The 26,455-nt window shown below is 45.5% G+C and overlaps 1 protein-coding gene across 2 annotated transcripts in view; it reads right to left on the bottom strand.

Moving 5' to 3' along the window:
* LOC134541749 (formin-J) overlaps positions 1-4,493 on the bottom strand; it is a 33,713-nt gene extending 29,220 nt beyond the window's left edge. For both annotated transcript variants that reach the window (XM_063385408.1, XM_063385409.1), the window contains exon 1: positions 815-4,493. In XM_063385408.1, coding sequence (XP_063241478.1) covers positions 815-4,362 — 3,548 coding nt within the window. In that variant the 5' untranslated portion in view covers positions 4,363-4,493. The remainder of the gene's footprint in view (positions 1-814) is intronic.
* Between the last annotated feature and the right edge of the window lie 21,962 nt (positions 4,494-26,455).

Here is a 26,455-nt window from a genome sequence, read left to right as displayed (position 1 = left end):
AGTTCAGAAATTATAAGCACTGACTGATTTAAAAACATTAAAATTAAAAAGTAAACTGTGTTAATCCTCCCTTTTGATTAGGTACCTACTTAAATGCAATGACAATGCATTTATTAAAGGGCACAAATCTACAAAAATGGAATGAAAAGAACAAATTTCAGTTGTGCACCACGTGGTAAAATATATCTGAAAATGAAAGCAAAATTTAAAGAAGAATTTTAGGTATACTGTTATTCATTCTTAATTAACTACAAATACACAATAGGTAGTAATTATTTTAAGTATTTATCGTACCTATTCTCTACTATATACAGGTCTATATTAATGGTAAAAAATGGTTTAAAACTTAAATCAAATACCTTTACCTTTAGGCCAAACACTCACCAGTGTTAAACAATTCACGTCCATGGCAACTGTAAATACTATACAGTTCATGATTAGATGTAAATGCAGATAACTTTCTACAATCAGCACTACTTTATTAACTATCAATATCTGCAACTTAAAAGTCTAAGCTACATGTAATCTACTACTAAAATCTACATGCTATTTTTATGACTAATTAACAGTGTGTTTGACCATTAACAGTAACAGCAAAGTTTTAATTCAGCACAATGTTAATAAACAACATATATATATATATATATATATATATATATATATATATATATATATATATATAATATAAATTTGGCATTAATTAATAAGGAAACCACCAACTGCAAATTGTTGATGAGTTCTGTGGGCTGTGGCATACCATGAAGTTAATGGTCACACACAGAAGAGCAATGCTGAAATATGTGATGGAAGGTACCTTCCAAAGAGAGGGTGCCACAGAGGTGCCGACTGCAGGGGTGAGGTTAGCTCGTCAGTCTTAACACCATTAGTCGGACTCAGGAGGCCTGGCATCAGCTCTTCTTTCAGCAACTTTGGCGTTATATTTGGATCCACGAGGTTCTTCACCTTCAGTTTCGAAACAAAAGGTGGTGGCTGGGAAGAGTGGTTCGCAGGGCTGTCTTGGATTGGTAACAGGTGGGGTACTGGAGGGTCACTGGTGCTCAGTTTCTGGTGGGGTGAGGGGGAAGGGGTCAGTCTCTTCCTGTCTGCTGCTTCGCTGCTCACTTCCTGCTTGTACTGGTGCCTCCTCGGGTCTGCCAAGAGGTTCAGCAACGATTTGCACGTAACGGAAGTTTTCGCTTGCCTTTCCCTACCGTAATCCGTCTCGGTGGGTGAAGGGAGCTCTGTTTTCAGCTGTTTGTATTGCATTTCTGCTCGACTCTGTCTGGCTCGTGGCTGGCGATTTCTTTGCTGATTGTACTCGTACTGAGGCACAGTCTGTATGTAACCATTGTTGGGGTAGTAATGGCTATTCATTGCTGCCAAGTTGAGCTGTTGCCTCTGCTGTTGATCCTGATGCTGCTGCTGCTGCTGCTGCTGCTGCTGCTGCTGCTGCTGCTGCTGCTGCTGCTGCTGATGATGATGATGGTAGTTCGGGGATATTGGACTAGTTCTAGCAGAAGACGCACGCTTGTCACTGCTAGAATGCCTGTTGTTGGCATGGTTTTTGCCATGAGCTGCTGATCCCAAATTGCCTTTGGAATGCCTGTTGTTAGGAACTGCTGCAGTCGTGGAGCCTGACTGAACTGTAGCTTTGTGCCACAGAGACAACATCTGTTGCTCCAGCTGACTCTTGTAGTCTATGGCTGTAGGCGATGCAAATGCTGCTGGGGGTAGCACCGGTGTCTGGTGTGTCTGTCCTCTGACGCTCTGAGGAGAAGGGTACCCAGAAGGCATCACAGTCCTCAGCATGTTCATAAGCTTCGGCTTCTTCCCAAATCCAAATGCCGCTTCCAGCTGGTTAACATACGGCAGCCACAGCATCTGATTAAAGGCAGCGGCTGCTGCAGTGTCAAAGTCTCCTTGGGAGATGCTGCCACACTGTTCGTGCTGCTTCAGCTGAGAGTCCAGGAGCTCAGTCGCCATCGCCATCTGCTGGTTCTGGTACCACTGCCACTCGAGGAACGCACCCAAGGTGCTGTATGCTGCTGCTTCCTCCTGGTTGATGTTACTGGAGTTCTGCAGCAGGTTCTGGAGGTGAGCGAGAGACACCACTAGCAGGTCAGGATCTTGCAGCAATGCTGGGTGGGATAGGACCTCGGGTAACCTCAGTTCAGGCCTCATCGCAAGAAGACGGGGGATCTCCTTGGCCGGACTAGATACCAACTCTTGCAGTCTGTTGCGAGGGACCAGTAGCGGGTCAGGAACTACAATGCTGGGATCGGATAATACAGTCTTTAGCTGGGTTAAGGGATCGGGATCAGACACAGAGGGTGAAAGTGGTGTTGTCGATGCTGGTTCTGACGTAAGTAATTCAAGGAGTCGAGACTTGTTAGACTTGGAGGAGTCCACAATATGTTCATCAGACTTTTTAATATTGATTGCTGGATCACACTTCGGACTCGTTTGGCATGGCGGTCTGGCACTCAGCTTAGGTTTGCGGCTCAGAAGGTTTTTCAACGTAATGTCTTCTTTCCGAATGCTGTTTACTTTTGGTTGCTCTTGCACATCCGTCGGAAACCTCGCCAGTGGTTTTTTGTCCTCGGAACAACTAACAATTGGGCTGGGGCTCCCGGAACTCTGTCCAATCTGAGAACCAAGGTCGAGTGGCCTTAGTTCTGGCAAGGAGTCCACACACTTCACAGGGGTTTGATGGCACCTTCTAGGAGTTGATAGTAGAGATTCCAAGAATACGGATTTTCTTTGAGGATTATGCTGGTGGGCTGGCAATGCAACTGTACTCGTGGGTTGTTCTGTTAATTTGGGAGAGGCTTTAGGTTGAGGGGATGGCACTGCAGGCAACACGAGAGAGGACGTCCTTGAAAGAATACGTTTACGAGGGATGGGATCGTCCTCATATTTACATTTTTTGGGTAAACTGAGATCAGTTGGTTCAGCTTGCACTTCCGGAATTGCATTTACTACATTATTTTCACACTCGTCATTTTCGGAACTATCACATTTGTTTTGAAACGTCTGCACTTTTAATGAATCAGATTCATTTTCACAGTTCTCATCAACGGGAAATTTAACATTAATTTCACAACGATCAGCAACAGGTGTAGACCTGCTGGAGTCTTTATCGCACGTATCCATAACAGAACAGTTGTTGACTTTCAAAACACTAAAATCCTTATCGTGTGTTCTCTGCTCAGGAAAAACATGCCTATTATCGCACTCGTCTATCCTCGCCGAGTCGCATTCATCATCACACATGTCAGTTTCATTCGAATCATGTACACTTTCACACACATCCGCTGAAGACAAGCCGCACTCGTTTTCACAAGCGTCATTTTTAAGGGAACTGCATTCGTCCCCACAGCCATCCGCCTTGGAACAGCCGCACCCGTTTTCGCAAACGTCCAAATTGGGCGAGTCACATTCGTCTTCGTAAAATTCAAATTTCCCGGGGTCATAACTCCCTCCGCTCGTCTTCTGTTGCATCGCAAGGTGGTTGTGTTCTTCGTCTTCTTCCTCCCCTTCCTCCATGGAGTCGAACGCACGCTCCCCCTCCTCCGACACCCCTCCACAGAGCGCGGCGGCGCAGTCGGTGCTGCCATCTGGCGGCCGCGACGGTGGCGCTTTCTCGTGGTGGTCGGCGGAACTAGGCACTACTCCACACAGAGGCCGCTCGGTGCGCGGTATCGCGCGCCAGCCTGTCGCCGTCTTGCGGATCTTGATGCGGTTCCGCTTGTCGTAATCCTCGCACAGAACCTCCACAATGCGCGTACCCTCCTGCTTCACCCACACGAATATAGGGTTCACACTGGGGACGGGGGGTTGTTGCTCCTGCTCCTCGGGGGCGGGGCTGCGGTGGCGGTGCCGGTGGCGGCCGGAGGAGGCGGTGGAGCAGGACGAGGTGGACCTCTTGCGGCGCTTCTTGCAGCCGCCGCCGCCGCCGCTGCGGTCGCGCCGCCTCCGCACCGCCTTGCGGGGGTTGTCGGACTTGCGGTGGCGCGAGCGGCGGCGCTCGGGAGCCGCCTCCTCGCCCTCGACGGCGGACACCAGGTCGCGCAGCAGGCCGCACACCTCGGGGTCGCCCCCGTCACCGCGCGAGGGCAGGCACACCCGCCCCCCGTGCTCCGACAAGGACCGCAGCAGCCCCACGGGCAGCGGGTCCAGCACCACCGAGCACTCGGCGCGCCCCTCCGCCTCGTTCACCATGAACACGCCGCCGTACCGGCCGAACGGCGCGTCGTCAGACTCGCACTTGACGAGGTCGTCGTCGACGAAGTTGAAGCCGAACTCGCGGGCCCGCGCCAGGTCCCCGGCCACGCGCGGCCACTCCAGCGTCGCGGAGCTCATGGCTGCCCGGTCGCATCACATACCCGCGCGCACTCCCGCGGAGAACACCGCACAAACACAAGCACGGAGCACTGCGATCCCCACTCGCGCCGGTACTCCTTCACTGCGACGGCACGCGCGACAGACTGCCGGTGGCTCTCCCCTCCTGGGCTCGGCCGCCTTCGGCCCGGGCCCGAGCTCGCCCGAGCGGCGGAGGCGCGGGACGCAATGATAGGCCGAGTAGGGGGGGCTAGGGGCGTGGTGTTCCCCGCCGGTCCACAACATTCCCCTCCCTGGCCTTGACTCGCAACGCTTGATCGCCCGCCGTGTTGTGTGTGTGCGTGTTTGCTTTCTTTTTATTTCCCTCCCCGCCTCTTGGCGGTGCATCGAGGGTTTGGGGAGGGAGGCGCCGTGCACTCCACGAGCCAGGACTGCCAACCTGGCGGGTCTGCAAACCCTTTGTTTTCTCTCATTCTCTCATTCATGCCGCTGGAGTAGAACGTCGCATTTCAGTGCGAGGTCACGCTACGATGGAACGTACGCTTTCGCCAACGTCAGTCCTGCATTTCAGGATTATGATACTAGATATAATTTATAAAAAAATAAATACCAGAAGAACAGGCTTGTACCTCGACTCTATCGCTCGACGCGTTGCCCTTTTAAAACAAGTAGTAAATCCACATTGCAGAAAGGTTAGTCATTTGAAGTTGACATTTACCGAGAGTGAAGGTAGTAGATAACCTTAACCGGCTTTACATTCTGCTAGCCGCGCGTAACATAAGTTCCCACTAATTTTTAATGGTCTGGGTTATAGCTCATTTTATTTTATGCTTGCAATTAATACTATTGTCAGTATTCACCAAACCTTTTAGTTTGTAAGGTTTGAACTGTCAAATGACCTCCACTAAATTCGCATACTTTCGCGACCGTTAATTAGTTAGAGTTGTGGCTTGTAGACGTGTCATGACTAAAACAAATGATTTCTAAAATAAAATAAAAATGTTTGAGCCATGGCATGTCTATATCATTTAGACAACGTTCATGTAGGTATACCAGTCACATTCACTACCGTTTTATTATGGGAACTCATTTTAATGTAGCTACCACTTCAAAAAATCTTTGAAATTAGTTCAGTTCCAAAGGCGTGGTTGAAAAACAGACATTGAAACAGAAAAATTTATACTTTATTATTTTAGGGTGATTTACGTATTCAAACTATAATTTTTAATTTAACCCACAAAAAGTTTTGCTTCCTTTTATTTATAGGTATATTTCAAAGAAATACTATCTATTATAGCTGTTACCATGGTGCGACTTTCGGAACATTTTTATATAGTTTTTCGTTTCATGGCCCATAGACCCCAAAACCATCGCCAACTATATATATATATATATATATATATATATATATATATATATATATATATATATATAGAGAGAGAGAGAGAGAGAGAGTTGGCGATGGTTAACTGTCGATAACTGTCGCAATTTTTCACAAATCATTTTCAAACTGTTACGTAAAATCTAGTAGTGGAAAATCTCGGTCGAGTTCTTTAATTAATGGGCAATATCCGACCAAAGGGGTAGAACTGAGGAAGATGTTTGAAAAACAGATAAATCACTGTATCTCCCATAATATGGAAAATATTACAATCGTTTGAACGTATTATAACTCGTAGGAGTAAACCCAAAATATTTTGTCTGAATAATTTTTTGATACGACCAACTATAACTGCAAGGGGTTGAATAAACAAGTGTTGGAGGACAAAAAAATTATAACTCCCTTCGTAGACACACTATAAAATCCGTGCAAATTTTTTGTAAATCTTATAAATTTTATCTAAAACTTTCGTCTGGAACATTATTTGATAATACAAATTATTATTGCAAGGGATTAAAAAAATCTGGGACTGGAATGAGAAAATAAATAAAACCTCCCTACCCGGTACACTATCGAATCCATTCTTATTCTTGTTTAACTGTCTAAATATGAACTAAAACTATTCTTAAAATAAATTTTTGTTTACCCAAACATTACTGCAAGCGATGGAAATTACAAGGTTTAAAGTAAAAAATAATCATTTTTTTTAATAGTATAGTAATATATAGTATCCGTTATAATGTATTGTAGGCTATTAATCCTAAACTTAATCTATAACTTGTCTGAAACAGTTTTTGACTAAACGAAATATACCGTAAAAAGACGGGTTGAAAATTAAAAAAATGCAGAACGTTCTTAGTATCTATTTTAAATCATCTTAATATCTTAAACCTTGGTGCAAAGAAAATTTTTATACAACCACGTTATTAGTGCAAGAGATGAAAAATAGTGTTTGATGGTCAAAAAAAATTAAATAATTACCTCAGTTGGTATATAACATCAAATTCGTTCCAAGCTATTCAGTGCTGCGTTGTTTTGAATGCTGGATACGTTGAATTAAATATATTCAAAATATTTTGGTTGTATGGAAAATGGGCAAATATTTAATGGATTATTTTGTAATATTGAAGAACGTGAATATTTAATGTACATTAAGCTCTTAAAATGTTCCAGAAGTTTACAAAAGTTTCCAAATTATTTCTAGAATAAATAGGTACTTCGAAATCTACCTACGCCTGTAGGCTGTGCAGAAAGGGATTTTTTTTTTATTTTTATCTGCCAAAATTCTCGTTTTAGAATGAGTAAATGAATTACAGAACTGAAAACTTTCTACGTTGGAAATCAATGATTCTAGATAATCCACGGGATTATCTAACAGAAATTAATTTAACTATATTTGTTGTCAAAATCCTCACAGTATATCTGAGATAAATGATAATTTTGTCATTTAAAGTCAGATTCATAGACTTTAACACTACATAGTAAAACTTATTGAATCCTTTTAGATGTGCAGAGCTTTGGGTGTTAACGTGACATTTACAAACCAGTCAAGGTTTTATAAAATGGTTCTAATTACGTAAAAAATTTGCGAGTCACTTTACTTGCCTACAAAAATTGGGTTTAATGTCTCGCTTCAAACGATATTTTACGGACAGACGGAAAAACGCTAAAGAGGTGTATTTCAACGCAAGTTTTTGGGTATGAAAAAAATTTTGACCACAATATTGTAAGCTGTGAATGTTGGGGCGCGCATGTTCTACAATAAATTGATACGTTCGCATATGAGTGAGTGAGCTACCATGGCGAAACGTGAGGCGAGGAAGCGTGGGCGAGCGAGCCATTGTCGCCCTTAGCGCCCTCGCGCTTTTGGAGATTGTGCTTGTACGCGCAAAAAAAAAATGCGTGCGTGCATCGAGTCCACGCGCGACAGAAGTGAACCTTATTGCTTATTAGGCATAATTGGAGATAATTTATTAGTAGGGGCAGGCATTTTTCGCGAAAAAATCTGAACGCCTGACTGCAAAAAGGTATACCCGTACCAGCGGTTTCTGCCTTGTGATTGGCGGTCGTCTGCGAGAGAAGTGGGCGCCTTATTTCACGGAGCCACTCAGGACACGATTGCTTTCGCACTGAATTACTGTGATTGGTGTTCTGACAGTGAACATGTACCCGACAGAATCTCACCGTCACGAAACGCAGACGATGCTATAGTGTTTTAACTTTCAGCTAGTCTTAGAATCTTTTCGCGAAATTTGCATGCCCCTATTTATTAGTATTTTTAATTGAGAAAGAGATAATAACCGAAAAGAGTAAGTATACAGGTATTATTTTAAATGAAAAATATTCTTTTTTCCGCTCCCTGTACTCTTGCATAGATTCACTGACACTTTTTGGTTCCTCTTTTGACGGTTTATTCCCATGTTGCCTTTGATAATATGTACCTCTTATCTGATTCTGCGTAGCGTAGAGCATGCTATCACCCCCCCTATCCCGGTCAATATTCCCATTTGACCGCTAGTGCATTCGTTGGAGTGGCGTCGCCGCTGACGCACTCTCCTCCTCTACCGGTTCCCCCACCACGTACCTAACTATTCCCCTCGTGCGATTAGAATTTTCGAAACGCTCGAAAAATGTAGCCCCCTCGGCAAAGAAGTTTCACTTCAAAAATAAATTGAAATAAATGACATAAATGTTGAATAATGCAACATTTACGTTATTTTTCGGTGCCAAGTTAGAATATACAAACGCGTGCAAAATCAAGCCTGTCTCTGGTGTTTTATACCTAAGTCTGGTGGCACATTTCACATTCGTGCAAGATTCGGTAATATGAAATTTAGATTTTTATTCAATGACTCCTTGTCCTTTGAGGTGAGTCAACTAACCTGTCCTCCAACGGCATGGGTCGTCCCTCATCCAGTGTACAAATCATTAAGTGCTTGTAGCGCGGTATCGCCTCTGAACCTGGCGCGCAGTCTTCTCGTCGTGCATGGGGCGACTATGATGTTTGAACGGTAACCATAACATTATGTGGCGGAGAAATGAAGATAAAGCTGAAATGCAAGTCCTTAGGTTCTTTTAAGAATCTTAGCCGGATGTTTCATGCCAAAAAATAAAAACTGAAAACACCTGTTTTAGCCATTTTCACTCTTGTAAAAAAATACGGTTTTAAAAACAAAATACGGAAACATAAATACTCGTCCACCTTCAGCTTTTCGTAAACAGACCCCACTCGGTCATCTTGAGCAGTTTTCAAATCGCCAGTTTTTTTTCTTCTTCTGAAGTAGGTATGTGTGGCCCGCGCGAGCGGGGGAGGGGGATTAACAAGCTGACCAGTAGTTAACGGAAATTTGGCAGGTATCGATTAATGAGCTGGTATAGTGGAGCAGGTGTGGACAGATAGCGCGGCCACAGCTGCATGTGTTAAGCGTGTTGGATTGATGGCGACTACTTCCTGGTGAGGGCAGGATCACCACCAATACGAGCTCCCTTGGGGGGGGGGGGGGGGCGCTTGCCGGCACTTGCGAAAGCGTATTCTGTGAAACTGGTATGATGTTAAAACTATGTCCAATGGAAAGAGACAGGAAAAATTCGCGAATTAATTTCGCGAAAGGCTAAAATACAAATAGTTAAACCGCAGTGCTGCCTCTGTTATTGGCTCACAACTCACCTGTATGACTCTGGGCCAATGAGAAACACCCAACCGAAGCTTTATCGAATCACAGGCTGCTACGTTGGGACGTTTCAGAAGACAGCAGCCTATGAGTTAGTGGCATTTGACCGAGTGTACGTAGAACTATGGAGTTCATCCTGAAGGTCATTGAACCCGCGAATTTTTCCGGTCCCTACCAATGAATAGGGGCAGGCATTTTTCGCGAAAAGATCTGAACACTTATTAGACTCCAAAAAGGTATACCCGCACCTTGGTGACTTACTTGTTATTGGCGGCCGTCTGCGGGAGAAGTCGTTGCCTTATTTGACCGAGCCACTCAGGACGCGTTTACTTCCGCACTGAATCACTGTGATTGGTGTTGTTACAATCGATATGTACCTGAGAGAAACTCTCCCAATCACGAAACAGAGACGATGCTACAGTGTTTTTACTTCCATCTAGTCCCGAAATCTTTTCGCAAAATCTGCATGCCCCTACCAATGGAAAACTTTCTGTATGATTTAAACTGTTCTGCTTATTTCATGCATGCAGTATACAATATTCGAGCACCCTATCCAGAGATGTCTCGTGTCGGTTAATCCCGCGTGTAAAACTCGAGACATGCGCGGGCCCCCCTGGAAATCCCCCCCCCCTTCCTCAAAATTCTTGTGAATCCAACAGATTTGCTCCCCTGGTGAAATAACGCCACTTGGAGGTACTAAAAGAGTAGCTACAGAGAGAGGCTAGAGCAACCCATCCCAGCATCACTACCCCCTCACCTACCTTAACCCCTGGTTGAACCAGAGGAATACCCATACTATACTAAGAGTATCACAACGCCCTTAACCAAGTCTTACACCACATCTCTGGGAGCCGGGGTGGGAACAGATCATTCCCAAAGGCAATAAATCTCTTAAATACTCCCTAGATTTTATCCCTATAAGAGTATGTCAGGAGTATGTAATATATTTAAAAAAAAACTGTTTTTATAATTTTCTGGCTCTTCTAAAATTGGCTTCCTAGGGGTCTTCTTATTTCAACTACATTATATACACACCTTAAAATTATTAACTGGTATCTTCATTACATCAATTACTATCACAACACACATATAGTATTAATGAAACAACAGATAGTGTATATATATAACTAGGAGCAGGCATTTTTCGCGAAAAACTCAACTCCGTTTGGACTGCAACAAGGTGTAACCGCGCCAGCGGTTGCTTCCTCGTGATAGGCGGGCTTTTGTGTGAGAAGTCATTGCCTTATTTGACCGAGCCACTCAGAACGCGTTTGCTTCCGCACTGAGTTACTGTGATTGGTGTTGTAACGATCGACATGCAGGTACCTGAAAGAACCTCACCCAATCACGAAACACAGACGATGCTAACTGTGTTTTAACATTCATCTCGTCACGGAAGCTTTTACGCGAAATATGCATGCCCCTACACATAACCCTATATTGAAACAGCTAGATTCATAGAGACTGGACAAATTCGCGGTTTCGATGGCCTTCAGGATAGACTGCACATTCCCCTGTACACGCGGGCAAATAACGCAAGTTCATTGGCTGCAGACTTGTAAGTCGTCTCAGTTGGTTTGTCTGTGATTCGATCCTTCTTTGGTTGAGGGTTTATAATTGGTTGAGATGCGTCCAGATGAACAGTAAGCCAATAGAAAAATTATCTAAGAGGTATATGTGTTTGAATTCCAGCCTATCGCCTAATGAATCCGCGAATTTTTTTCCGTGTCTATAGATTCATGTATTCTCAGCAGTGTTTGGTTTTGCAATATAGAGTTTAACTATTTTATCTCCCGGGAAGTGGACAGTGTTACCAGCGTGATGGTTGTGTTATGTCTACTCGGGCGTCTGGGCGGGAGCGTCAACGCTCCCCCCCCCCCCTCACCCCCCCCGGGACATTCGGACAAGACGAGCCGCGCGCCGCGGCCGTGTCCTTGAAGGATGCGAGACGTTCTCCCGTCGCTCCTCTGTCAGTTTCCCGGGCGCTGGTGGGGAAGCCATCTTTTTTTCACAGACGAGAGAGCCAAACGCCCGATCGTGCATCTTCGGTCTTTTTTTTTGTTCATTGTAACTCATGATAACTAATGGGCAATTAGGTTAGGTTAGCTACATTATAAATACTTTAAAACATTGTGGACGGTTGATTTGGTTAGGATAGCTACATTAAAGATACTGCGAAATCATGTAAACGGTTTCCTAGCCCTGGATAGCTACATATTAAAAAGTTATTTGTTAAGCAACCATAAAATGATTTTACAGTATTTTTAATGTAGCTATACTTACCTAATATAACCAACCATCCACAATGTTTTAAAGTATTTATAATGTAGCTAACCTACCCTAATGGCCCCGCAAAATTTAATGCCACACCGGTTTATACAATGAGATAGAACGGCGTATGACGTATGAGGAGAGACCGGAAAATTTCTCGGGTTCATTTAGCGATAGTCTAGACTCCAAACTCGTACACCTTTATGCTGAGTCAGCGATTGGACCACAGTCTATATGAAGGACTCTAAGCCAGTGAAAAACCTTCAACAAAAGACGTATCAAATCACATGCATCCCCGTTGACGCGTGTCACGGATCAGTATCCAATGAGCAGGTGCAAATTGCCCCAGTACATAGAGTATCATGGAGTCTATCCTACAGGTCATTGAAACCGCAAATTTTCCGGTCTCTACGTATGAGTAAGCTACATCCCAAATAAATACACCTGTTGAGGTACGGAAAACAAAAAGCGAGCATGAGCTTCGGGGAACTTAGGGTGTGGCTCCGTTGGTGCGGTCGCGCCGGGAGGGTTGATGTGATCTCCCTCCCCACCCCTTCCCCCTCCAACACTCACGCGGCACGATCAGGCACCCCGCCTCCCACACCGGCCGTGCCTGCCTCCCCACCCCTACCCCCCTCCAACACTGCCGCGGCACGATCAGGCATCCCGCCTCCCACACCGGCCGTGCCTGCCTCTCCACCCCTACCCCCCTCCAAAACTCCCGCGGCACGATCAGGCACCCCGCCTCCCACACCGGCCGTGCCTGCCTCCCCACCCCTACCCCCCTCCAACACTGCCGCGGCACGATCAGGCACCCCGCCTCCCACACCGGCCGTGCCTGTCTCCCCACCCCTACCCCCCTCCAACACTGCCGCGGCACGATCAGGCACCCCGCTTCCCACACCGGCCGTGCCTGCCTCCCCACCCCTACCCCCCTCCAACACTGCCGCGGCACGATCAGGCATCCCGCCTCCCACACCGGCCGTGCCTGCCTCCCCACCCCTACCCCCCTCCAACACTGCCGCGGCACGATCAGGCACCCCGCCTCCCACACCGGCCGTGCCTGCCTCCCCACCCCTACCCCCCTCCAACACTGCCGCGGCACGATCAGGCACCCCGCCTCCCACACCGGCCGTGCCTGTCTCCCCACCCCTACCCCCCTCCAACACTGCCGCGGCACGATCAGGCACCCCGCTTCCCACACCGGCCGTGCCTGCCTCCCCACCCCTACCCCCCTCCAACACTGCCGCGGCACGATCAGGCATCCCGCCTCCCACACCGGCCGTGCCTGCCTCCCCACCCCTTCCCCCTCCAACACTCACGCGGCACGATCAGGCACCCCGCCTCCCACACCGGCCGTGCCTGCCTCCCCACCCCTACCCCCCTCCAACACTGCCGCGGCACGATCAGGCATCCCGCCTCCCACACCGGCCGTGCCTGCCTCTCCACCCCTACCCCCCTCCAAAACTCCCGCGGCACGATCAGGCATCCCGCCTCCCACACCGGCCGTGCCTGCCTCCCCACCCCTACCCCCCCTCCAACACTCCCGCGGCACGATCAGGCACCCCGCCTCCCACACCGGCCGTGCCTGCCTCCCCACCCCTACCCCCCTCCAACACTGCCGCGGCACGATCAGGCACCCCGCCTCCCACACCGGCCGTGCCTGTCTCCCCACCCCTACCCCCCTCCAACACTGCCGCGGCACGATCAGGCACCCCGCTTCCCACACCGGCCGTGCCTGCCTCCCCACCCCTACCCCCCTCCAACACTGCCGCGGCACGATCAGGCACCCCGCCTCCCACACCGGCCGTGCCTGCCTCCCCACCCCTACCCCCCTCCAACACTGCCGCGGCACGATCAGGCACCCCGCCTCCCACACCGGCCGTGCCTGCCTCCCCACCCCTACCCCCCTCCAACACTCCCGCGGCACGATCAGGCACCCCGCCACCCACACCGGCCGTGCCTGCCTCCCCACCCCTACCCCCCTCCAACACTGCCGCGGCACGATCAGGCACCCCGCCTCCCACACCGGCCGTGCCTGCCTCCCCACCCCTACCCCCCTCCAACACTCCCGCGGCACGATCAGGCACCCCGCCTCCCACACCGGCCGTGCCTGCCTCCCCACCCCTACCCCCCTCCAACACTGCCGCGGCACGATCAGGCACCCCGCCTCCCACACCGGCCGTGCCTGCCTCCCCACCCCTACCCCCCTCCAACACTGCCGCGGCACGATCAGGCACCCCGCCTCCCACACCGGCCGTGCCTGCCTCCCCACCCCTACCCCCCTCCAACACTCCCGCGGCACGATCAGGCACCCCGCCTCCCACACCGGCCGTGCCTGCCTCCCCACCCCTACCCCCCTCCAACACTGCCGCGGCACGATCAGGCACCCCGCCTCCCACACCGGCCGTGCCTGCCTCCCCACCCCTACCCCCCTCCAACACTGCCGCGGCACGATCAGGCACCCCGCCTCCCACACCGGCCGTGCCTGCCTCGCCAGCCCACCGGTGCGCCGACTTACAGGCAGAGAAAAACGTTCAAAATGAGTCGCGTGTACTTTATGTAGGCGCGTTTGAAACTATACTTACATACTTGACGTAATAAAGAAAAGACTTTAACTTTGCATGCAAGTAATTAATAGAAATACAATTTTAAAACGACTGGAGTGATAATATAAATACAGTTGGTAAAGTACAAATTCAATCAAAAATATTTAAAATAAATACCCGGTGTTCAGTATTAATAAAAAAAAACACGTGTTGAAATTAATAATTGAATTTAGTAAAGTATTCGATATAAATTTTAATTAATAATAAAAATCAATAAATATGGTGAATGTTTATTCTAGTTTATTAGTTTTAAGTATTTGTAGATAATAATGTAATAATTTATGTTTTACAATGCAAATAAATTATACATACTGGAACATAAAAACTCTTATATAAATACACTTGAAAAAGTTTATAGACAAAATTTCATTCACTAATATTTGCAATAAATAATTTTTTTAATGATATGGACCAGTATTTAGTATCACTCACCAAATGATAATTTTAATTGTACATATATAATATTTATCTTTATACAGCCCTTTTATTTTTCATCCTGTGAAAATTTCGTTGCATAGTGCGCGCCCATCGCAAAAATTCACTCTCATAATTTTTTCATAACGTGCCCAAAGAAGTATAACTTCAAACATATTTGGCAAAAAAAAAAAATTAATTCAATGGAACAAATATTTGGTTTAACCATACCAAATTTTACGCTTAACAAGATTGATCTCGGGTCCCTCATAAATTGTAGTTGAATTGACAAACCCATCTTGTCAAGTCAACCAAATCTTTCCTACAACGAAATATTTGGTTTTAATCAGCCGTATGTATTTATTTCGCCATAAAAAACTAATGTTATGTTGAGGCAAATAAAACTTTTAGTGTAGGATCTTCGTATATGTGTAAATAAAGGGTTGCCAGATTGTTTATTGAATTTTCTACACTTTGAAATAATTCCCTCGTCCATTTGTTTTGTTTGGTTATGGATACGCTCTTTATTATATCCATGGACCATGGGTAGAGACCGGTAAAATTCGCTGATTCCTTTCGCGATAGGCTAGAATCCAAAAACGTTTGCCTTTTCACCGCATCAGTGATTGGGCAACAGTTTATCTGAATGACACTCAGCCAATACAAAACCTTTAAAAAAAGAAGTATCGAATTACTAGCGTTCCAGTTAACAGGTAACACGAGTCAGTAGCCAATGAGCAGATGTCATTATCCCGCATGCATAGAGGATAATTGAGTCCATCCTACCGGTCATTGATATCGCGAATTTATCCAAGGCTCTATCCATGGGTATCTTCGTAAATAAATGGTATGGGTAGAGACCTGCAAAATTCGCGGTTTCGATGGCCTTCAGGATAGACTGCACTTACCCCTGTACACTCGGGAAAATAACGCAAGATCATTGGCTGCCGACTTGTAAGTCGTCTCAGCTGGTTTGTCTGTGATTCGATCCTTCTTTGGTTGAGGGTTTATAACTGGTTGAAATTCGTCCAGATGAACAGTAAGCCAATAGCAAAGTTATCTAAGAGGTATATGTGTTTAATTCTAGCCTATCACCGAATGAATCCACGAATTTTGCAGGTCTCTAGGTATGGGGTTTACTTACTATGACGTTAAAGATTAATATTGAAGCGTTAGAAAAAATTTAAAAACTGGTTTAATCTACAGCAAAATTACTCTCCATCCCACGTGCACATCAACCCTGTTACATAACCTGGGCGTCGGAATAAAGTGAAATTTTTACGAAGGTCCAATTATCCGGAATCATGAAGAGCCCTTATTTCATTTGAGGCGCATTCTTCATCGATAAGTCCGTAAATTTACGGTAACTTCTAACAGTCACGGGCAGATGTCAACTGCTGATTGGTAGGGACTGGAAAAATTCGCGGTTTCAATGACCACTAGGATAGACTCCACTATTCTCTATGTACTCGGGCAACTATCACCTGGTCATTGGCTACCGACTCGGGACACCTGTTTACTGCGATTCTTATGATTCGATACTTCTTTTGCTGAGTGTTTGCCATTGGCTCAGAGTCCTTCAGGTAAATTGCGGTACAATCACTGACGCAGCATTAAGCTAAACGAGTTTGGATTCCAGCCGGTCTCGAAAGGAATCCGCGAATTTTTCCGGTCTCTACCGATTGGCGGTTGACTTGCTAAACTGTTAGAAAACAGTAAATGTACGGAGTTCTCAAAGAAGAAATGAACTCACACAAACGAAGACTACTGCGTAACTTCAAATAACTGAATCTTTGTAGAAATTACGCCGTATTTCGACTTCGTGTTGTGTGTTTCGTTCTAAACAAAAGTAAACGCACGCGTAGACAGAAAAAAGATTGTTCTTGCTGTAGACTAACCAGTTTTTTTTTTAATTTTTTTGTTAATACACCTGGAATATTCTTTTGAATGCATGTCCAAAGTAAGTGTAGTCTAACTGTAATTTAGGAAGCTCCCTGGATAATTTTGAAACCAGCGTTCTTCGTAAATTAAAAAATGAAAATTTTTAACACTGCAGAACTTTTAACTAGAAGGTCAGTGATTCGGAATTTTTTCGCGATGGGTTGAAATTCTATTATTTAAATTTTATGCAGTTTCTGCGATTAACTTAAAGTTTATCTGGAGGATAGCGAGAAGAATAAATCAGTAGAAGGATTTAAGAATCAACGTCAATCTAGTTGCGACGTCTCAAAAGCCACGAGCTATAATTAAAATGTGACATCCGGGTGAGTCTGTAAATGTCTGTGCAATATATCCTGGAGGTCACTGAACTAGTCCGCTAGAATTTGAATACATTTTTTTGTTGAGGTTTTTATTTAATTGGCTCAGATTCCTTCAGATAAACTGTGGCCCGGTCACAGAAGCAGCAAAAAGTTAAACATATCTGAATTGTTGCTTTCTCTGACCTTGGTACCAGAAGTACCTTCTGCAGCCACCGTATATCCCAAACTGGGTGTTTCATTTGAACTTATTGGAGTTAAGTAAGTTTGCGTGGAAGACAACATACTGCATCTTTTTCTATTCATCACCATCAATCAGGGTAGATTCACAGCTGTTTAGAGGATTCTTTCCCCTTCAGGCTAGACTCAAATGTTCTGTGTATGTAGAGTTCTTTTAATAGTAGCCTACGTATTGACAGGGGCCAGAATATTTCGGGAAAAATTCTGAACGCCCATTAGAATGCAACACGAAATGCCTGCACCAGTGGTTCCTCCCTTGTAATTGGCGGCCGTCTGCAAGAGAAGCTGTCACCTCATTTGGCCGGGCCAATCAGAACGCTTTTGCTTCCGCACAGAACGGCCTGTGGTTCGTGTGCCGACAGTAGACATGTGTTAGAGAGAAACTCAACCAGTCACAAAACGCAGACGATGCTACAGTATGTTAACAGCATGTTTTCGCGAGAAATAAAAAATACGTGGCCCTAGGTACTTACTATAATTAAGGGCGTGTAAATTTGATCGCTCATTAGACTGCAGTAAGCGATTATTCCCCTGTAATTAGCGACTGTCTGTAAGAGAAGCCATTAGACTATTTGAACGAGCCATACAGGAACCGTTCGCTTCAGCAATGTATGACTGTAATTGGTGTGCTGACAGTAGAAACACAGACAATCCTACAAAGTTCTAACTCACAACTGTTCTGGAAATCTTGTCGGAAAAATACATAGCCATACACGTTACATTTACGAAGAACGTTGGTTAAAAATATCTATGGATCATCATAATTTTTGTAATATGTTTGTAAATTTACAGGAACTAAGTTCACACTTTCTTTGCACTAGATGCATTAGAATCCTCTGGTGGTATTTAGAAAACCTTTGAAATTCAATAAGTCCACAGCAGACACGCTATTCTTCCTCCCAAACCACGCGTGTTTTCCTTGTCCACAAAGGAACACCGAACTTGGAAGAAGGAATTCGACGTTGTACCTAAGAAGATCGAGTTATCCAGAACTACGAAGAATTCTTTTACTGTATTTTTCTTTAATACAGCACTGACAAACATTAAGTGGCCATCACAAGAGGTTTTTGGAGTGAAACGTCTTTGTACAGTCTGGCAGAGTAAGTCGAGGCGATGCAGTCAAAAGTGTAACGCAAAGAAATGTGAGCGAATAGTAGGGATCTGCAGATTTCGCGAAAAGATTTCGAGACTAGATGAAAGTTAAAAAAAACTATAGCATCGCCTATATTTCGTGATTGGGTGAGTTTCTCCCAGGTACATACCGATTGTAACAACACCAATGACAGTGATTCAGTGCGGTAGCAAACGCGTCCTGAGTGGCTCGGTCAAATAAGGCAACGATTTCTCTCGTAGAAGGTCGCCAATCACAAGGAAGAAACCACAGGTGCGGGTATACCTTGTTGCAGTCTAATAAGTGTTCAGATATTTTCGCGGAAAATGCCTGCCTCTACTAATGTGCGATGTCGACTTGCTTCTTGCAACCAGACGGCACATCGCGAGCGGCAGCACGACTGTTGATCATAAAGACGGCAGCGCCGACCTGACGTCAGACACGGTACCGCTCTCACAGGTGGAAGAGAGACCCACCCAGCCGCCGAACTGCAGTTGTCGCCCCGAGTGAGCAGAGGCGCGGCCTAATTGTTTGCGGCACGTACATGCGTTTGTTTTGATTCAAGCACCCGTCCGGCTGCGCGCAGAGGCTCTATAAGGGCGACACTGGTTTGAACATCGCACTTCTCTTTCGCCTTTACGTGCCAGGCACCTAACTGCCTGGCGATTTTCGCATCTGCAAAGCGCCTATATGGGACTTTTAAGTTGTAAACCTATAATTCGAAACTTGTCTACGTACAATTAAGCGTTTTTAGAGTGATCGTTTGTCCTTTGACTAGTTACACATGATTAAGTAACCACTTCTTTTACTGGCTCAGGTCGTCAAGACGTGTCGAAGTTGATGCCAGACAGCTAGACCAAACGATGAACCTAAACAGGTATTATAGACAACACAACGACGACAGCACAGGCGAACACAATCAAACTTAAAATATCAGACAGCACAAGAATTTCATGGAAAAAATTCAGTCATGAAAAAATAATATCAACACAGACGAACACAATGATCTAACAACGACGAGACAGTTTCTACAATAACAGTAAATGCAGATACAACATAACCTGGACAACGCAGCAAATACACGAACTCAGCGATGAAGATATTATGGACAACACAATAACAACACCGACGAACACAGTAGGTTTCATATGACAAAACAGTTGCGACTTATCACGAAACACGGACGCTACTGCAGTGTTTTAATACAGATATAACTTCGGAATATTTTCGAACTAAAATGACCCTTGTCATGACGACCAAATATCATATGAAATCCATATTGAGTCATGGCCTAGAATAATATGTCTAGATGGCGTGTATTGGTCCACTTTGATTGCACAGTTGTGCCGCGAAATGAAGCACTCATCCCTGAGGTGGTGAAAAAAGGAAGTGCCTCCATTCGCCAGCCAGGGAAAGGGGGGCAGGGTGACTTCTCCGGCTGTGGAATGGGAAAAGGGAGGGTGTGGCAAGAATGGAAGCAGGGTGGGCTTTCCACGCATCTGCTGTCCACGTTTCAACGGCGTCCTTTGTCCAGTCGGTTCCGGAAGAGGGAAAGAAGTCCTTGGCACGCCTGTCCCCCTTCCCCCTTCCACCACTCCTAGCTCCCCAAGTCTTACACAACCCCAATCTCTTTTCTTGCAGCGACGAGCGACGATTAGTTACGCGTCCCTAGAGAGATATTCGTCTGACAAACCCGCCTCGGGAGAAAAGAATGAAGTCCTTGCAACAGTTGCCGTTACCGCAAGCCGAGCACAGAGCGTGGAAACGAATGAATTTGCTAGGTCAAGGTTGGCCAACCTATAAATTGCAAAGACCAGTAAGACCAATTACTAAAAATCTCTCTCTCTCTCTCTCTCTCTCTTTATATATATATATATATATATATATATATATACACACTCACACACACGCGCGCACGCACGCACGCACACACACACACTATCAGGACCACATATTTTTCGCGAATTATTTTTTTGATCAGCTGTTGTTAAAAAATGTTGTGTTATTGCTTTTGTTTTTCGTGGTTGACTACATTTATCTCAGTTACATGTCTTCTGTCAGAGCCATACATTGCGGAAGCGAAATCGTTCTGAATGGCCCCAGCCAAATAGGGCAATGGCTTCTCTTGCAGACGACCGCAAAATTACAAGGGAACAATCACTAATAGCTCGGGCCTCCCGTATTGCAGTTTAGTGAGCGATCAGATTACTTCGCGAAATAGACACGCTCCTAGGCTAGACTCCATAATCCTGTATGTACTCGGGGGAATTTCGCATGCTCATTGGCCACCGACTTGTTATACCCAGTAACTAGGATCACGTATTATTCGTGGAAAAAAACTTGAACGCTGAATAGACTTCAATAAGGTATGCTTATGTCAGCCGTTTCTTCCTTGTAGTCAGTGACCTTCTGAAAGAGAAGCGATTTCCTTACTTGACCAGGCAATTCAGGACGCATTCGTTTCCACAAATGATGGCTGCGATTCCGTAAACATGTATCTAAAAAAAAAAAAAACACACAACACACAGACGATGCTATAGTTTTTTAACTTTCATCTAGTCTCGAAATCTTTTCGTGAAATCTGCAGGCCCCTACCATTCACCATTTCGAGTAGTTATATGTAGGGGCTTGTATTTTTTGCGAAAAGATTTCAAGACTAGCTGTGTGGTAAAACCTTGTAGTATCATCTGTGTTTCCTGGTTGGTTGGGTTTCTCTCAGGTACATGTCAACTGTCGGCTCACGAATCACAACAATTTGGTGCGGAAGCGAACTCTTCACAAGCGGCTTGGTCAAAGTTGGCAACGGCTTCACTTGCAGACGGCCGCCAATTACAACGAAGATACTATTGGTGCGAGCATACTTTATTGCAGTCTTACGAGGGCTTCAGATTGTTTCGCGAAATAAACATGCCCCTAGTTATATGTAGAGACCGGAAAAATTCGCGAGTTCGTTTCGCGATAGGCTAAAATACAAATAGTTATACCTCAGTGCTGCCTCTGCGATTGGCTCACAACTCACCTGGATGACTCTGGGCCAATGGGAAACACCCGACCAAAGCTGTATCGAATCACAGGCTGCTACGTTGGAACGTCTCACAAGACAGCAGCCAACGAGTGGGTCACATTTGACAGAGTGTACGTAGAACTATGGAGTTCATCCTACATGTCGTTGAACCCGCGAATTTTCCCGGTCTCTAGTTATATGTAATCTTGTCCAATGACTAGAGACCTGTAAAATTCGCTATTTCAAATACCTAAAGGATATACTCCATGATACTCTATGCACTCGTGCAAATTACATCTGCTGATTGGTTACCGACTCGTAATTCCTGTTGACTGGAATGAGCGTTATTCGCTAATTCTTCTGTTAAAGATTTTTCATTGGCCCACAGTCCTTCAGATAAACTGTGGCCCAATCACTGAAGCAAAATAATGTCAAAAGTATTTGGACTCAATCCTATCGCGAAATGAATCCGCGAATTTTACAGGTCTCTACCAATGACTTCGCCTTTCTATATTTCAAACCCAACAGTCTTCGTGTTTGCTCGTTCGCCTCACGGAGTCACGAGCACACGTCCATATCACGCGACTAACAGTGGAGAGTTCTCGGTGGAGTCTCCGAAGTACGAGAGCGCCAAGTTAAAAAGACATGTGACCAACCAATTTCCGTCAGCCGAAATGACTCACTGCTAGAAAGCTCGGAAATCTCTCGGAATTCGTCTGGCTCCAGGGTAGAATCCAAAGCCATAGGTGTGCTCAACCCATGGTCGCTTTCCCACTGGTTGGTTTCTTAGCGAGACCACTTATTTACCCTTGTTAATTGGCACTACCTGATTCGCTTGCTTCTCTCCTAGCTGGGCATCGTTGGCTCACGGTCGTAGAGGGGTGTGTCCAAATAACTGCGATCCAATCATGAATACATTGCAAGAGTATGAAGATTTGCATTCTAGCTTGCGACCAAATGAATCCGCGAAATTCTATTTTTAACTATATATATATAATATTTATAACTGAACTATTGCGCGACAGACACGGTAAACACGAGCTCACTCTTCCAGTATTGGAAGCCGACTAACAAGTCACAACTCCACGCATCAGGCCATTGGGCTTATTACTTCAAATAGATGCAGTGTCAGCAATTGCTGTTATAACAATTCTATCACGGGATTTTTGATCACATCTAGTATATTTTGCAGATATAGGCCTAAACAAAGCGGACATAAACCTAAGAAAATGTTGAATTTTCCCGCCATGTATCTTTATTACAAATCGTGGATATTTAGGGTTTATAAGACTTAAGTTTTTGATGCACTATCTTTTTTTTTTTTTTTTAGTTTGTGATGATTACAGTATGAACGAGACATATTTTTATTTACTGCCGTACTTCTATTTGTTTTAGCTATACAAGTGTTAGCTAAGTATAAAAGTATCGCACATAGCTGTGTAATTATACTCACTAACATAGCTGAACAAAATCTATATAAGATAATTATATAAAGGGCTGAACTGTACTGAATTATGAGTTATTAGAGCCACGATTATTCAGTGGTTTCATTTCATCGAGGATTTTCTAAAGTGTCCTTAAAATAGGGTAAATAGATTTAACATAATTAAACCTTTTTTTTAGAGTGCTCATTGATCAATTAGCAGTAACTTTGATAAGTTACCCTTTGATTGGGTGACCATTTCTCCTTGTTCGTAACTGGCTCAGGGGTTTGTCAAGGGCGTCTCAAGGACACTGCAGTCCAATCACCAACGTGAAGTAGACGCACGTGTGCCTCAAGTCTACTTTGCTACCCGCAGCTCGAAGTCCTAGAATGTAATACGACGACTATTAAGTCGAAGGTGGGTTTCGATCCTGTCTGCGAATATCGACCTTATATCGAATCCCTCCCCCCCCCCCTCCCCAACCTGCCAGAGGCGGAGCCCCACGGACCGCAGCAGGCATCCCAGCCAATCTGAGCCGCGGTCGGGAGGAATAGGCACTCGCAGCGGCGGTGCGGATCAGAGAGGCGCTGGCCTGGTGGGGGTAGACTCGTCCCTCCCCTACTTTCCCGCCCCTCCCCGGCGGGCCGTGAGGGTGCCACGTGCCCCAGGTCACAAAGGCCAGGCCTGGCGAGGGCAAGTCCGAGGAGGAAGAAACAACCAGAAGAGTCCCCAGGCCGAGGGGTCGGGTAGACGCCGCGAACATGGGGAGGGGGTTAGAGGGGGGAAGGACGAGATATAAAAGCAAGATACATCACACCTGCCTAAAAACGGAAAAAAAAGGGAAGATAAGTTATAAAAAAGAATGAAGGAGAAAAGGTTGTTGTTGAGACTACCTGGCATCAAGAGGGGGGACACGGTCGGTTGCAACGCCGTGTTTATTTACGAGGCGCCTCCAGTTCTCTCTTCCTCCAGCCGCGAACTCCTGGGAAGTCACCGACGAGAAGGTGGTCACGTATCACAAATTTTTTTCCCCCCGTTTCAGCAAACGCGAGTTATATCTAGGGACTGGAAAAATTCGCGGTTTCAATGACCACTAGGATACACTCCATGATTCTCTATGTACTCGGACAACTATCACCTGGTCATTGGCTACCGACTCGGGACACCTGTTTACTGCGATTCTTATGATTAGAGACCTGCAAAATTCGCGGATTCTTTCGGTGATGGGCTAGAATTCAAAGACATATAACTCTTAGATAATTTTGCTATTGGCTTACTGTTCATCTGGACGAATCTCAACCAGTTATAAACCCTCGAACAAAGAAGGATCGAATCACAGACAAACCAGCTGAGACGACTTACAAGTCGGCAGCCAATGAACTTGTGTTATTTGCCCGAGTGTACAGGGGTATGTGCAGTCTATCCAGAAGGACATCGAAACCGCGAATTTTGCAGGTCTCTACTTATGATTCGATACTTTTGTTGAGTGTTTGCCATCGGCTCAGAGTCTTTCAGGTAAATTGCGGTCCAATAACTGATGCAGCATTAAGATAAACGAGTTTGGATTCCAGCCTGTCTCGAAAGGAATCAGCGAATTTGCCGGTCTCTAGTTATATACCACCCCCTCGACAAAGTTTGATGCAAGCCCAGGAAGAATAAAAACGTCTCGTGTTTTCAAGAAGTTAGTGAAATTCCCACATTACTAGAAACGGCGAGTTAAAGCAAAAAAAAAAAATTCCTGACTGGTAGTTTTCAAAAATCCATGAATTCATGTTTACTGGGGCCTGGGAAAAAATTCGCGATTACGTTGACCTACAGGATAGGCTCCACAGTCCTCTGTACACCCGGGAAGTTAGTGCCAGTTGATTGGCTGCTGCACATGTGTGTCGTCTTGATTGGTTTGCCTGTGATTCGATTCTTCATTGGTTGAGGAGGGTTTCTCATTGGCCCGGAGTCGATCGGATTAACTGTGAGCCTACAGCGAAAGCAGCTCATAGGTGCTTGAATTTCAGCCAAGCGGGAAACAGGATAAAATTCACAGCCCTACGTAGGGACACAAATCTGTAGGATTCGCAAGGGATGCTCTCGGAAATTTAAGCTGAAAAAAGGAGGGGGGGGGGGAGTGGCCCGCCCATGTGGCCTGAGATTTTCTCGCGTGGGTTTTTACCGAAATAAGTCATCTGTGGATAGGGTGCTTGTATGTTTTATACTGTCCAATTTTTTTTGTCTATACGCATACAATGAGCAGAATAAAGTAATGTATACAAAAAAATTTCCATAAAACATAGTTTTTAAGTTTATGTTTGTCAAACCAGTTTCAGTTACGATTTTGAAGGCGTAAACAGGTTCTCCAGTGAGGTGCTTCTTAATTTAAGAGAAGAGGGTTCTGCCCCCTTGTTATCTCCTCCTGGGATCTACGCATATGGTCCTATGTATACTGTACCCACATATGCTTTCCTATTGGCTGATTTCTTACCGTAAAGCCTCCCCATCTTTTGAGTCAGTCGTTGTGATGCGGTCTCTACTGCTAGTTGGCAGTTGAATGGCCCACAGTCGCAGAGTGGAGTGGCGAAACAATTGTGACCCTATCTTCAAAGTAATAACAAGTTATGGATAGGGGCCTGCAGATTTCGCGAAAAGATCTCGAGACTAGATGAAAGTTAAAACACTATAGCATCGTTTGTATTTCGTGATTGGGTGAGTTTATCCCAGGTACATATCGATTGTAACAACAATGACAGTGATTTAGTGCGGTAGCAAACGCGTCCTGAGTGGCTCGGTCAAATAAGGCAACGATTTCTCTCGTAGAAGGCCGCCAATCACAAGGAAGAAACCACAGGTGCGGTAATACCTTGTTGCAGTCTAATAAGTGTTCAGATCTTTTCGCGAAAAATACCTGCCCCTAGGTATGGATGTTTGCTGGTAAAGTATTAACAAGGTCTTCGTTTGGCCCGACACAAGAAGAGCTGCGAGGCCTTGGTCCATGCCCTGGAAATCGAGGCAGTACGCAGTGCCAAAGAAACACAAGCATCAGGACACGGAGAGCTAGACTGGAGCCCTACAATGCAGCATATTCTGGAAACATCACTAATGAAATGAAGTAGATATTCTAAGGGCATTGATGAAGCTGCTGAATGATACTCCATGTAACCAGATCAAAGGAGCAGGAGGACGCTTGCGGTGCTTCATCGGCAATGAACTAGGACACATCAAGTGGGACTAGTTACTAAAAGAATCCGCGAAATTTTCGAGTCTCTAATATAGCTAAGGACACCTGTATTTCGCAATTTCATTTCATGTCAAGGTATTTCACAAAACACTGTAGCTTTCTCTAAGAGTCATGGCAAATTGTGAGGGTGCAGCAGTACGGTGACCACATTCTCATTGGGCCCGGCAAGAGTGGGACGACACCTCTCACCGACCTCAGCCAATAACCACAGGAGAAAAGCTACAGTATTAGGTGAAATACCTTGACACGACATGTATTCGCGAAATACAGGTGTCCCTAAATATAGCGTAGATATTTTCAGGCGCATCAGTGATGATTTCTAATGCAGCAACTTCGTTGGTTATTAGCTCAATTAAGTACAGGACGAGAATGTTTTCGCCAATTAGAGCCGGCTATAACTAGGTATGCCACCGCTAGCGAGCTTTTCCTTGAAATTGGCGGCCATCTGCAAGAGAAAACACTGCCCTATTAGGCCAGGCCATTCAGAGTTTGCAAAAAAGAA

This window comes from Bacillus rossius (genome assembly GCF_032445375.1).
Source record: "Bacillus rossius redtenbacheri isolate Brsri chromosome 4 unlocalized genomic scaffold, Brsri_v3 Brsri_v3_scf4_1, whole genome shotgun sequence".
Classification (NCBI taxonomy): Eukaryota; Metazoa; Arthropoda; class Insecta; order Phasmatodea; family Bacillidae; genus Bacillus; species Bacillus rossius.
This window is presented reverse-complemented; position numbering and strand designations above follow the sequence as displayed.